Genomic DNA, 13999 nt, shown 5'->3' with positions numbered 1-13999 from the left:
TGGGTCCCCACACTATGTTAGTGGGGACTCCAAAACAATAACCGCTACCACCATTCATTATCTTTCAAGCTGTCTTATGGCTGGAACTTTTGTTTTACAGCTGTGAGAAGTTATGTTTTATAGATCTTGTTTGTAATAGGCCTGCTAGCCTTGAAACTGTGTAATGCACCACACCCTCTAGGGGATAAATATATGGTTACACTACATTACTTTCTCCCATTCTTTTTTTTATATGGTTATGCTCTCTAAGGGCTGACTGTATGGTTACATGACTATGGGCCTGATTACAAATTTGGAGGAGGGTGTTAATCCGTCCCAAATGTGACAGATATACCACCCGCCGTATTACGAGTCCATTATATCCTATTGTTCTGTTTTCCCTCTTATCTCCTATCCGAGCTTACAGAACCTCTCTGGAATGCACTTCTGAGTTTAAAGAAGACATTTATTGTTATTAATTCTCCCCCACCCACAATTTCCTGAGAGACGAAATTAGTAGATTGAAAGCACACATTCAAAAGTAGTCGCAGCAATGATAGCAAAATATATCAAAGTAATTCTCAGTTGCTACGTACACAGCAAATATAGGTGAAGACATTTATAGCATAACTTCAAAGCAAAGCATAAAAGTCAAAATTCATCACTGTATGAGCAAGTAGGGCCTATATTCAGCTTCATCTTTCTGGGGTCTGCAAGTTGATGACTCCGGTCAACTGCGAGAAGGAGATTCTCTACCCAAACGGGAGACGGGCAACTGACGTCTCGTTCCCGTCTGATGTCAAGCAGATTCAAATCTAACTCACTGTAGCCCAGAGTCATCCTTAAGAGCAAACTCAGTGTGAGAGCCGAATAACCTTGGAGAGGGGCCAATTCTCCGGATCTCACTCGCTCTCAGACTGGATTGCGAGGTAAACACAAAATCTACGTTCTCTTATCAGCTAAGGTCTGGTGTGAAGAAAACCGCTTGGTCCATCTTGTGGAAAAACACGGCTTGGAAAAAAAACAGCTCATCTTCAATGTCTTACTCCACGTTAAAGCCAATAGGCAGCTAACCTAAATATCAAATGTAATGTCATGTCAAAGCCAATAGGCAGTTAAACTGAATACAGAATGTAATGTCTAATGCCATGTCAAAACCAATAGGCAGCTAAACTGAATACTGAATGTCAGCTAAACTGAATACAGAATATAATGGCTAACTCCATGTTAAAGCCAATAGGCAGCTAAACTGAACAAAACATGTAATGTGTTACTGGTGAACATTGAGCAACTAATATGCGCAGTGGTGAAACACAAAGTCATTGGTCAAACACAATTAATAGCATCACACCTATGGAACTTGTAATACGGTGGGTAGGATATCCGTCACGTTTGGGACGGATTAACACCCTCCTCCAAAGTTGTAATCAGGCCCTATGTTTATTCCAAATGCTGTTTATACTGTGGTGTCCTCTAGGGGCTGTTCTGTGCATTGTAGTCAATATACTATAATATTTGTGTCACGAAAACTCGCCCTATGATGCGTTGCAAGACATTACTTTTACAAAACATTTTTTGCTCATAACTCAGCTTGTAGTGGTCCTAGGACAATGTGACCACCCTTGAAATGTTCTTTCTGTATAGATCTTCTCTGGATATTAGTGGGGACTCCAAAACAATAACCCTTAACACCATTCATTATCTTTTTAACCTCTCTCATGGCTGAATCTTTATTTTAAGGGTCTTGTATGTAATGTAATTGCAGTAGGCCTGCTAGCCCTGAAGATGTGTAATGCACTACGCCCTAAAGGGGCTAAATATATGATCTGATAGAGACTTCTAGTTGCAGATTCCTTACCTTAGAATTTCCCCCAGACGTCAGACTGGATCTGAAGATTTTTCTTTGAGCAATACCCTTGTGTGTCGGCAGGTGGCGTCCGTCGACTCCGCAGGTGTCGTTGGCGTCGTGGTTGGTGTGATGACGTCGAGAGTAGTATATAGAAAACGCCCGCGTGCAATGACGTCAGTTCTTTTCTTTCCGTGCCACACGCTGATCCGGAGAAGAGCTACCCTGGCTTTTTTTTGGCCGAAGTCAACCATTTTGTCGAGTTTTTTTGTGAAACTTTGGCGGGTTGAGGATGTCCCCGAAGACCGGGTTAAAGCCATGTGAGGTCTGTCATCGTACGATGTCGGTGATGGATCCTCATCGGGTTTGTCTGTGGTGTCTTGAGCGCGACCACGATCTGAAGTTGTGCTCCGAGTGCCGGGCCAAGCACCGAAGGCTTTGATGGAGCGATCCCTAAAGCTTATGGTGGCCCGGTACTCGACTTCGCCTAGGTCCTGGTCTTGCTCGAGAGGAAGGTTTTGTCGGTAGCGGAGTCATCACCATTCGTCTTCTTCGAAATCCTCGGGTCAAAATCATAATAATAAGAAGAAGAAGTCGAAGAAGTCCCATCGCTCTGCGACTTCGTCCCTTTGCTCGCCCGACGTGGGAAGAGCATCCACACACAAGGCCTCCATCCTTAGAGCCTGCGCCTGGGTCGGCTCCGTGCTTCCCAGAGTTTCCCGGAGCTGGAGCTACCCCCTGCCCAACTAAGAGTTTTATGAGGCCATGCGCCTCATATTTGGGTGGTCTGACCCCAATATGGTGCCTTACGGGTCAAGGGTTCAGCTGAGGGGCCTTCGGGTTCCGTGCCGGCGGCTTCGGCTCTGGCCACCGAGGTCACCTCCGGATCCGTGTGCGGATCCGCACCGGTGCCGGTCGCACCCTTGAGACCTTCCCCAGCACTGGGTCGATTATCGACGCTCCCTACGTCAGTAGTGCCCACTTTCGAAGTTGACCCAATTCTTATGCCCGAAGACTCGGTCTTCGACTTCGATGGGGCCTTTTTGCCCCAGGTCGGATTCGGACCCTTTTTCTTATAAGGAGGGATTGGAGGGGTCCCTGGACCCTTATGAATACCAGGATGATCCTTCTATGGACTGGGCTCAGGAATTGGGTGAAGCCAGTGGTCTGGATACTTCTCCTGACACTGGCATGCTGTCTCCTCCTCCTGTGGCTACGGTGGAGGGAGCAATTTATGGTATGGTGGTCAGTGGGGCAGCTGAGGTCCTTGATCTCGAGCTTCCCACTGTTGAGGTCAGGTCTAATCTCTTGACGGAGGTGCTTCAGCCTGGGGCTTCTACTTCAGAACCCCTTTTGCCATCAAATGAAACCCTCACCAATGTCCTTTTGGGTACATGGTCCAAACCAAACACAGGGGCTCCTGTGAATAGGACTATCGCACGCCGCCATCGGCCCGCTCCGAACGACCCTAAATTCCTGTCCCAACACCCCACGCCTGAGAGTCTTGTTATCCAGGCTTCCTCTTCTTCAGGCACATTCCCTCCCTACCCCCGGATAAGGAATCCAAAAGACTGGAGCAGTTTGGCAAGAAGTTGTGTTCTTCCTCCAGTCTCGCGCTGCATTCTGTGAACACTGCATACCTTTTGGGCCGTCATACCCACTCTTTGTGGGATACTGTTGCGCAAGTCCTGACGCAGATGCCGGCGGAGGCCTGTGCTATCGTCACCCAAGCTGTGAACGATGGGAGAGATGCGGCACCAGTTCACAATCCATTGTGGGCTGGACACGACCGTCTCTCTGGGCAGATCGGTTGCTACGACTGTGGCCTTACGATGCCACACCTGGTTACGTACTTCTGGTTTTTCTGGGGATGTTCAACAGTCCCACATGGACATTCCATTTGATGGCTCCCTTCTCTTCGGAGACAAAGCGGACTCGGACTTAGAGAGATTCAAGGATTCCCGGGCTACGGCTCGGTCCCTCGGTCCTTCCTCTGCCCCTCGCCCACCACAGTCCGCTTTTCGCCCCTTCCGTATCCACGGAAGGGGCTCCCTGTTGTGTCTTCCATCCAGCCACCACAACGTGCACGCTGTTCAGCCTCTGCGTGGCTGGGGACGCGGAATCCCACGTGGCTGTGGGACAGGGAACCAGAGGTCGCCCAGTCCACCTCTGCCCCCGCTGCAGCCTCCAAACCCTCCTAGTCCGTTCCCACACTCCTGTCCAGTTGGTGGCAGGATTCGCCATCACCTGCCCTACTGGGAAAACATCATCACGGACAGGTGGGTTTAAAAGGTCGTTCGAAAGGGCTACCCCCTCCCTTTTGAATCTGCTCCACCACCCATGGCACCATCCTTCAATCACCTTCCAGAGGATCATTTGGTGCTTCTCCGCCAGGAAGTCACAGCTCTCTTGGCCAAGGGAGCTATGGAAAAGGTCCCTGTGCCAGTAGTAGATCGTGGTTGTTATTCCCGCTACTTTCTGATACCCAAAAAGGACAAGGGCTCACGTCCTATCCTAGACCTTCAGGACCTAAACTACTTCCTCAAGAAGGAGAAATTCAAAATGCTCACCCTGGCTCAGGTTCTATCTGCCTTGGACCCAGGAGACTGGATGGTAGCGTTGGACTTGCAGGACGCTTATTTCCACATCCCCATCCTGCCTGCCCACTGACGTTACCTATGATTCGTGGTAGGTCACGAGCACTTTCAATTTACCATGCTCCCTTTCGGCCTTACCAGCACCCCTCGGTGTTCACGAAAGTGATGGCGGTGGTTGCAGCTCAGCTGCGCAGGTTTGGGGTCTCAGTCTTCCCCTACCTCGATGACTGGCTGTTGAAGCAGACTTGCCCCAGAAAGTCATCTCCCACCTTCAGACTATGGCGTACCTCCTGCACACGCTGGGGTTCACTATAAACATGCCAAAGTCACACCTGACTCCCCCTCAGTAGCTCCCTTTCATTGGAGCGGTTCTGGATACAGTGCAGTTTTGGGCTTATCCTCCCAGAAAAGCAAGTCCAAGACATTCTGGCTATGATTCCGATCTTTTGGCCTCGGTCTTGGGTTTTGGTCAGACTGACTCTGAGGCTGCTGGGCCTCAGGGCCTACTGCATCCTGCTAGTGACACATGCAAGATGGCATTTGCGGGCTCTGCAGTGGGACCTGAAGTTCCAGTGGGTGCAGCATCAGGGAAATCTCTCCGACCTGGTCCAGATCTCGGAGGGGACTGCGAAAGACCTGCACGGGTGGTTTTCGAATCCGCATTGGGTCCACAGCAGATCCCGCTCCCTTATGGGGTGGCCACATGGGAAAGGTGGAGATCAGAGGACTCTGGTCTCCGGCGGAGTCTGGGCTCCATATAAATCTGCTGGAGGTCTGGGCGATCAGGCTTGCGTTGAAACCATTCCTTCCCTCTCTCCAAGGGAAAGTGGTGCAGGTGTTCATGGACAATACTATCACCATGTGGTACTCTTACAAACAGGGCTGAGTAGGTTCCTGGACCCTTTGTCAAGAGGCACTACGCCTCTGGACATGGCTGGAACATCAGGGCAGTACCCTGATGGTTCAAAATCTGGCGGGCTCCCTCAGCGCCAGAGCAGATGAACTCAGCCATCGATGCACAGCTGATCATGAATGGCGTCTCCATCCGGAGGTGGCGCAAAGTCTCTTTCAGCAGTGGGGAGAGCCTTGGTTTGATCTGTTCGCCTCCTCAGAGAAAGTGCGATGTCAGTTGTTTTGCACGTTGGAGTTTCCAAGGCGGCACTCGCTCGGAGACGCTTTTCGTCTCGAGTGGAACACCGACCTCCTTTCCGCCTATATCTCTTCTGCCCAGAGTTCTCAAGAAAATTAGGAACGACTGGGGCCAAGTCATCTTGGTGGCTCCGGACTGGGCACAGAGAATATGGTATCCAGAGCTATTGAGCATGTCCATTGATCCTGCAGTCAGACTGCCTCTTCGGGCGGATCTTCTGTCGCAGCAACAGGGGACGGTTCTTCAACCGAACCTGTCCAGCCGCCGCCTTCATGCGTGGAGATTGAGCTGCGTAAGTTGACGGCTTTTGCCCTTCAACCCGAAGTCTGAATGTTATCTGCGCAGCCAGGAGTCCATCAACCAAAACTGTATACGCCGGTCATTGGAATAAATTTGTGATATGGTGTTCCAACAAATCTGTTGATCCCCTTTCCACCCCTTTATCCGAGGTTCTTCTGTTCATTCTATCTTTGACCCAGCAGGGCTCTGCTTTGGGCACCCTTAAAAGGTATTTATCTGCCATTTCGGCCTTTCTTAGGCTACCTGATCAGCCCTCACTCTTTAAATCTCCTGTTGTGAGTAGATTCCTAAAAGGGCTCATCCATTTATTTCCTCCCACTCCATTTATCATGCCTCACTGGGACCTTAATCTTGTACTTAATTATTTGATGTGTACCCCCTCTGATCCAATGCATAATTTTCTCTTGCGGCTACTCACCTTCAAAACTGTCTTTCTGGTTGCTATCACCTCTGCTCGCAGGGTGAGTGAGCTTCAGGCCCTTTCTCAAAACCTCCATACTTATCTGTACACCCTGACAAAGTAGTGTTGGGCACTAGGGCTTCCTTCCTTCCTTCCTTCCTAAGGTGTTTACACCCTTGTATGGAGGCCAGTCCATCACTCTGCCTACTTTCTATGCACCCCCACATCCTTCCGATGAGGAGGAGAGACTCCACCGTCTGGAGCCAAAAAGAGCATTGGCGTACTACATTAATTGTACTAGAGATTTCCGGGTGGACGATCAACTCTTCATTGGATATGTGGGTGCGAAAAAAAAGGGAAGGCGGTGCAAAAGCGTACCATCTCTCTATGGGTGCTTCTTTGCATCAAAATGTGCCACGCCTTGGCCAAGAAGCAACCCTGAGGGCTTGTGTGCTCATTCTACCAGAGTAACTGCTGCTTCCACTGCGTTAGCAAGTGGAGTTCCTGTCCTGGATATCTGCCAGGCAGCTACGTGGGCGTCCCTGCACACATTTGCTAAGCACTACTACCTGGACAGTCAGGTTTGTCGGGACGGCTAATTTGGTCGTTCGGTCTAACAGGACTTCCTAGTATAATCTTGGTTCGCAGCCCACCACAGAGGATGGCACTGCTTGGGTATCTATTCTAAGGTAAGGAATCTGCAACTAGAAGTCTCTATCAGAGGTACAAGTTACTTACCCTTGGTAACAAAATATCTGGTAGAGACATATTCTAGTTGCAGATTCCTTACCACCCACCCATCCTCCCCGCTTATGAACTGATTTCCAGGGACAGGGATTCCCCCTTTCAGGTCCTTAGCTCTGGCGCACCAATCTCAGTGTTCTTAGCGGCTCTGCACTTTGGCGTGGAAAGTCGTTAAAAGAAACTGACGTCACTGCGCGAGGGCATTGTCTATATACTACTCCTGACGTCATCACGGCGACCACGACGCCAGCGGAATCGACTGACGCCACCTGCCAGTGCGCAAGGTTATTGCTTGAAGAAAAATCTCCGGATCCAGTGTGACGCCTGGGGGAAATTCTAAGGCAAGGAATCTGCAACTAGAATATGTCTCTACCAGATATTTTGTTACCGAAGGTAAGTAACTTGGACATTACACTGCAATACTTTGTCATTTTCTTTTCATGTGGTTACCCCTCTATTGGCAAACTATATGGTAACATGACCATGTTTGTTACTGATGCTGTTTTCATTGTGGTGTCCTCTAGGGGCTGTTCTGAGCATTACAGTCTAATGACAAACGTATTTTTCTGATAAAGGTTTTTAATGGGTTTATATGATAATTGTATATGCTTTATTAAGCTCTCCTTATTGTAATAATGACCATGATTCAGACCAACTTAACATCCTTTTTGCACTATGACTGTTTGAACACTCTTGATATGTTTTGGTGACCCTCTAGTTTATCCTCCGTGACTGTCTTATTTTATGAATTGTGTTAGCCAGCCTGCTACTCTGATGGTGGGGTGGGGAAAGTGGTATTCTGTTGGAATTAGCATGGCAGTTTTAAATTAGTCTGCTAAATGACAACATTTTCATTTTTGGCTGCTGATAGAGGGACAAGGTAAATGGAAGTGCTTTAGTTATATGCACGGCCGCTGGAATTATGTAGCTGAAAAAGACACAATTATGAGGCAAGGCTTACCAAATTACTTCTATGTACTTTAACAATTCTATATTTTGTATTGGTGAGGTACAATTTAAACCTCAGCACTTCTGTCTGACAATACCGTATTTAACTTTCTACTCCTTTCACCTGCCTAAATCTGCCCTTTCATATTTTCTGGTTTGATTATACATCGAACATGGCAATCAACGTTGCCTCTTATATCCATAACTTTCTGTTGTTAGGTTTGTGATCCTGCACATTTAGAGACAGAGAGGATTTGCTATCCAGCACATTTCCTCCCTCAGTGTATCACTTAACAAACAAATGGGTGTGTTGCTTCGTTACAAAATGGATCCATATAACCACACCTGGTGTATCGAACCGGAAGATCATCAGAGGCATATCTCTTAAGAAGCACAAGCCACACCCACAAGTTTTGGCATGCTTCATCATTGGACTGTTCTCCTTGTTGGGCTGGCACTGCAGGGGGGCACTTTGTCCGAGACGTTTTTGTATTGCTTCATGGTCTGGAGTGTCCAGACCCCTAACCTCTTGAAAGTGTAAATCAAAAGGAGGTTTGGACTAGATGTACCTCCCCCCACTGCCGAGCACTATCCATGGGTTTGCGCGGGTGGGAACATGAGCAGAAGATGGTCCACAGTGAGCCAACGTTAATATTTGATGTCCCCAGAGCTAGTGTTCAGTACTCCATTCCCCTATTGCTTTTTCACACAAGTGTTGGGTTTCCAGTGAGAGCTGGACATCCTGGTGAATGCAGCCCAACTCACCCTCCTGGGCTAAAGCTGACACAGAGTGCCTGCTTCCAACCAGAACACAACTCTTAGAAAAGGGACGGGCCTCCAATGCTTCTGATCACCCTCTAATGTGCTTGGCAAAATGCAGTTGAACCCCCCCATTATGGAAGTCCCAGAACACCTGATGCAGTACACCCCCTGAACGTCCCGATACTATGGTGCATGATGATTTCTAGGAGATCAGCAGAGATTCTGTCTTTTAGCCCATTTTTGCTGTTTATCCTGTGCACACTAATAAAGAAGTTTTTCCTGGTGAAAAGTGCAGAGAAAAAAATACAGGACTGCATTACTTATAACCCTTATCACCGGCATCTACTCTCATGTGCTGAATCTGAATTTCCTCCAGAGTATGAAGTCGGGCCTGGTCTCTTGTGCTTTGGAGCTCTGCATGGTTTTCACTGTCAACACACAGAATCAGGACATACTTGGACTAATTTGTGGTAATATTCCTGGACCTAAGTCCTTGCAGATGGACATTTGCTGCCTGTACTATTTTAACATGTTTCACACACTTACCTGCCCTTGTATTACATGTGCTGAAAACAGCGCTGTCTTGTGTTGTTTTTTTTGTGTGCAATTTTTTCAGTTTATGTATATTTTGAGCAATAAAACTAGGCATATGACCTGTTTATCGTCTTTTCTTGTGTTTTGTGTAAAATGGCAAATGTTTTGTTTACAGCTTAAGAAAATTAGATCCCTACTCCTCTGTGGAGCTGCAGACAATGAAAACTTCTTTCAACTTTTGCGCCTGCTGGACGGAGCATTTAAACTGTCTGCAAAAGACCTTCGCTCTCAAGTAGTCAGAGAAGCATGCATCACTTTTGGGTAAGTTAATTATGTATTGAGTTGTAAAATTGTATTGTCCAGTAAAACATAGCATTTGTTGGTGATATTGATCCTATTTCATGTGGATCTTACGGGAACTAGACGCCTTGAAGGCCACTGAGCTATACGTTGAAGAGGAATGACAACCAAAATATAGGTAAATGAAATTAAGTCTTTGCATCAGTGACTGGACTATGCCCCTTTATTTTTGTTGTTTAATGCACACCACTGAATTCGTAATTGTAAATGCTACAGACTTTTTCATATAGGTACATCACCTCAAGTAACACTTCCTGAAAACATTTCTCCTTGTTAGATCAGATGAAGGAAGGCGCAGGCATTATGGTGGTTACTGCTCTCCTGTGCAGTTTTAATTTTATTGGGTGGTAAACAATTTTGCCAAAATATTACAATGTGGGTAACGACTGTTTATAGTTACATCAGTCTCTCCATATAAAAGATTTTTTTTAAAATAACTTTCATAACTTATGCACCTTCTTGGTTCTGAAGATTCTTATGAAGAGACATTAAGGAGGGCTTAAGTTCATTAGAAAATGATGATGGTTCACAAAAAGTGCTGAACCTTATACTATTATTTAGTAAAGGTAAATGTATGTCACACTTGCAGCAAACTTCACTGATTGGTGTTTTCACCGTTCTGGGTTGAGATGACGCAGCCTAGTCTTTTTGTTTTGGTGAAAGTCGGCTCGTTTTTAAATATGTGCCAATTGATGTAAAGAAAATATAGAGATATTTTGACACTAGACCCGCCAAGTTATATTTGCCACGTCTGTCAAGCCACATGGTGTGGTTGGGACAAGTGTTTGAGGCTGGCCTTACATTAGACCCTGAGCGCAGATGTCAATGTGCATTGCTGAACTCCATGTACAGCATGTAGTTGTGGACCATATGCGTGTGGCAGTGGGCTTAGTGGCAGGGAATCTTTTTGTTCTGATACTAGTCTTACAATATGAGGATTTCACTCTACTTCTTGATAAGACTCGGATAAATATTTAGAGGGTGTTTTGTGCATTAGGTAGATAGTGTGGAAATCTTCAACATATATGTTCGACTAATAAATCCAGATTTGTAATCTTTGGTTCTAAATTTAAAAGTTCTCTGCATTTGTACAGCGTTACCTTAAAGTGAGTGAGTTGAGGCCTGCTAATATCTGGAAATCATTAGGACTGGGAGGTTGCCGTCCTCGTCATTTAGCTCCACTGAAAACAAAATCTTTGACACTCAATTTGCATTTATGAAATTGATTAAAAATATGTTCATGCCATTGTTAACATGCTATGTCAGCTTAATGATGCCTCTCTTAACTATGGAGACTCGTCGCTTTGGGAGCCATGGTACAGCTTTTAATTTTGCCAAATACTATATTTTAATATTCCTTCAAGGGGCAATCTTTTCTTAGCACAAGAGCTAAGAAATCTAGCTTTGAGGAGGCATATCTGTTTTAACAATCTAAATTTGTTGCATTTAAAAGCACATACAATAGCCTATCAGCGCAACATTGGACTCCATAGGCACATTTTGCCGACCATGACAAGAACTGCACCATTAACTATTTAAAACAGTCCCGTTATATGGATAACAAGCAAAAAACATAGAAACTTGCATTGACAACAAAAGAACGTTCTACTGAAGAAAGACACTTGCGAAAGGTGTCTCCTGAAATTTAAAAACCCACTAAAAAGGCTGAAGGCCCAATAATAAAATGTTTGATGACTAAAGGCAATTCTTTTCTACGTAAACTCCTCTCAGAAAGCCTTAATAACAATTATGGTTCCAGTGACCTCCTGGTTACATTACACAACGTAAAAGCCACTGAAATTCTAAAGTGATACACTGTGAAATCCTAACTGACACTCCTGCATTTCACTGCTCATGAACTCCTGGCTAGTTTCCTTGCATAAATGTTGAAATTGTCTATATGTTAAATAAAAAAGACTAATTAGCGTTTATAAGCATGCTTTCAGATAGTGATGCCAGGGGTCAGCTTGCTTGTTGTACCCACATGTATGTGGCAGAGCATAGAACCACACCCTCAGCCTCCTACTTATGAACATCGATTCCCTCTCACTGTCCTGGCTTAATGAAGTCTAAGTTTGCAAAACAAAACAAATGTTTGCCATGGATGCTCCAATGTAAGGATTTTTGTGTTTTCTAAAAAAACATAAGAGCAATAAAGAAGAAGAAAACACTAGAAATATTTTTAAAATCTTTGTTGAAACATTGTTGCATTACTGTCAGTCGTGTGAGTGCTGCCCTAGGTCGATAGATGTTTATGCAGTATTTGCTTGCTTTGAGGGTGGACGTAAAAGTTGAACACATGCGAGTTACAAACATTTTAGAATGACACCAGTTACAGATAGAGAATGAATACCAAAATATGGGAGCATTCAAAATAGTGTCCATTGAATCATGCCACTGGTCCTCATTTTCGTTTGTCATAACCAAAAGATGCTGTCATTAATTTCAAGTAACTCCCCTCCGTAGGCCTAAGTGCTTACTATAGACAGTGTGCTGAGTGACATGAAGTGCATTCCCATTGGCTGAGGAGTGAGCAGTCAACGTTGGGAGTTTGAGCAGTAGGGCTGGCACTTTCCTTATTGAATGGATATGGCCAGAAATCCAGTGTACTGTACAGAAGAATGAATAGAGAATCTAAAAATGTACAGGCTGGGGTGGTCCAGGGGCCAGAATAGCAGCAGTGCTCTTTGTGGTTCTGAACTGAGGCAGGGCGGTGGGTGTCGCTGGGGCCTTAATAATATCTGTGGTCTCATTTGACCCTTCTGCCTAAGCTGTAAGCTACAGTACCTGTCCATGCACTGTGAAGGTAAACATTGATGGTGGCAGTTCCTCAGAAAGCAGCACTTGCTGATGGAGCAGAAGTGAGGTTGGGCTTTACCAGTTCTGCTTTTGCTGCCAGCCTTCAGGGAAGGAGACGTTGCCTCCCCATGTGTGCTGAACATAACTGTGGCTACCTTAAAACAATGGCCAGATCAGGATTCCAGAGGATGTACCCACATGTCCCACACTAGTGAAAAGCATCCTTTTACCATTGGACCTCCAAAGGACTCCATGAAGCCCAGTTTTGTCTCAGGTCCAATTTGCAGACATGGCGCCACAGTGAAAATAACACCCTAGGTTGAGTGAAGCTGTGTGTCCCGTTGTCCTTTAATGCTGAGTGAATAGCCTGAGAGGGCAATTTCTTGAATGTCCCATCTGCAATTATTTTGGGCTGTGCTGTCTGAGATAGAAATAAGAAAGGAGTTGTTGTTCCTGTTTAATGAGTACAGGTGGTAAAGGGCACCGGATACTGCTGAGACTCCCAACATGGGAAGAGGTGCACACAGCTGGGACGAGATCCCTGATGCTGTTCATTACCGCACTGTGATTGGATCTCACAGGGAACACAATGACAATTGAAAAAGCTGTGAAACCTGAGGAATGGATATTGGGTCCTGGCAAGTGGAGTATGTATCATGGAAAAACACTGAAGAGTATGGCCTCTTTGATTCACTCCTTGGAGCGGAATTCAAGTGTTGTGCTTTAACTTGTACAGTGCACTTTAGCCCTAAGGTTTCTTGTTTCTGACTAATCACTACCTTACTAATTACCATAAATGAAAGACATGTTTGAATAATGAGATTTTTATATATTTTCTAAACCTCATGAAATTATGGGTGAGGTGGAGAGCGGGAAGAAGAGAGATACAAAGAGCTATGGGTCAGTACAGAGAACATAATACCACCCTTCCTTTATCACATGTTGTATGATGAGGAGTACAGCAGCCAAACAGGAGTATATTTCTGTATTCTGTATCAGATAAATTATGGGCCCAGATCCTGAAGGCCTTAAATGTGATACACCAGACTTTATATGCAATCCTCTGTTCCCCTGGAAGTCAGTGAAGGTCCAATAGGAGCGGGATAAAATGGCAATTTCTGATGGATAAGACTATCTGTGGACTCCTCACCTTATGAATTCTCCCAGTGCGCCAGCATTTGATGGAAAAAAAATTCGTAGCTCTCCACGTCGACGAGGACATCACAAATTGCAGGACTCCGCACGCGACTCCATCTGACGTCATCGGAGCCATAAGAAGTCCTCACCGGCTTGCTGACCTCAGTACTCTTTTTTTCCGTGGCTTCGACGCTAATAGTTGTCTACCTCTCCGTTGTATCTCAACTGTATCAAGGGAATTATTTTGTAGCGCTACTGTATCTCCACCGAAGAAATCCGGGTTTTAACCTTGTAGCGAGTGCGGGGGCCATATGTCGGTGACAGATCCCCACAAAAACTGCCTCTGGTGTTTGAGCTCGGATCACACGTGGCAGGTTGCTCTTCCTGCCAACACATGGCTCTCAAAGAGAGAGAGAGGCAAAGCTCTTTCTTTCAAAGGCTAA

At 45.8% G+C, this 13999-nt stretch overlaps 1 protein-coding gene across 5 annotated transcripts in view; it reads left to right on the top strand.

Moving 5' to 3' along the window:
* CLASP1 (cytoplasmic linker associated protein 1) overlaps positions 1–13999 on the top strand; it is a 1131138-nt gene that overhangs the window by 462520 nt on the left and 654619 nt on the right. For all 5 annotated transcript variants that reach the window (XM_069224628.1, XM_069224627.1, XM_069224630.1 and 2 more), the window contains exon 12: positions 9436–9581. In XM_069224628.1, the coding sequence (XP_069080729.1) occupies positions 9436–9581 (146 nt within the window). The remainder of the gene's footprint in view (positions 1–9435; positions 9582–13999) is intronic.

Source organism: Pleurodeles waltl, chromosome 3_1 (genome assembly GCF_031143425.1).
Source record: "Pleurodeles waltl isolate 20211129_DDA chromosome 3_1, aPleWal1.hap1.20221129, whole genome shotgun sequence".
Classification (NCBI taxonomy): domain Eukaryota; kingdom Metazoa; phylum Chordata; class Amphibia; order Caudata; family Salamandridae; genus Pleurodeles; species Pleurodeles waltl.
This window is presented reverse-complemented; position numbering and strand designations above follow the sequence as displayed.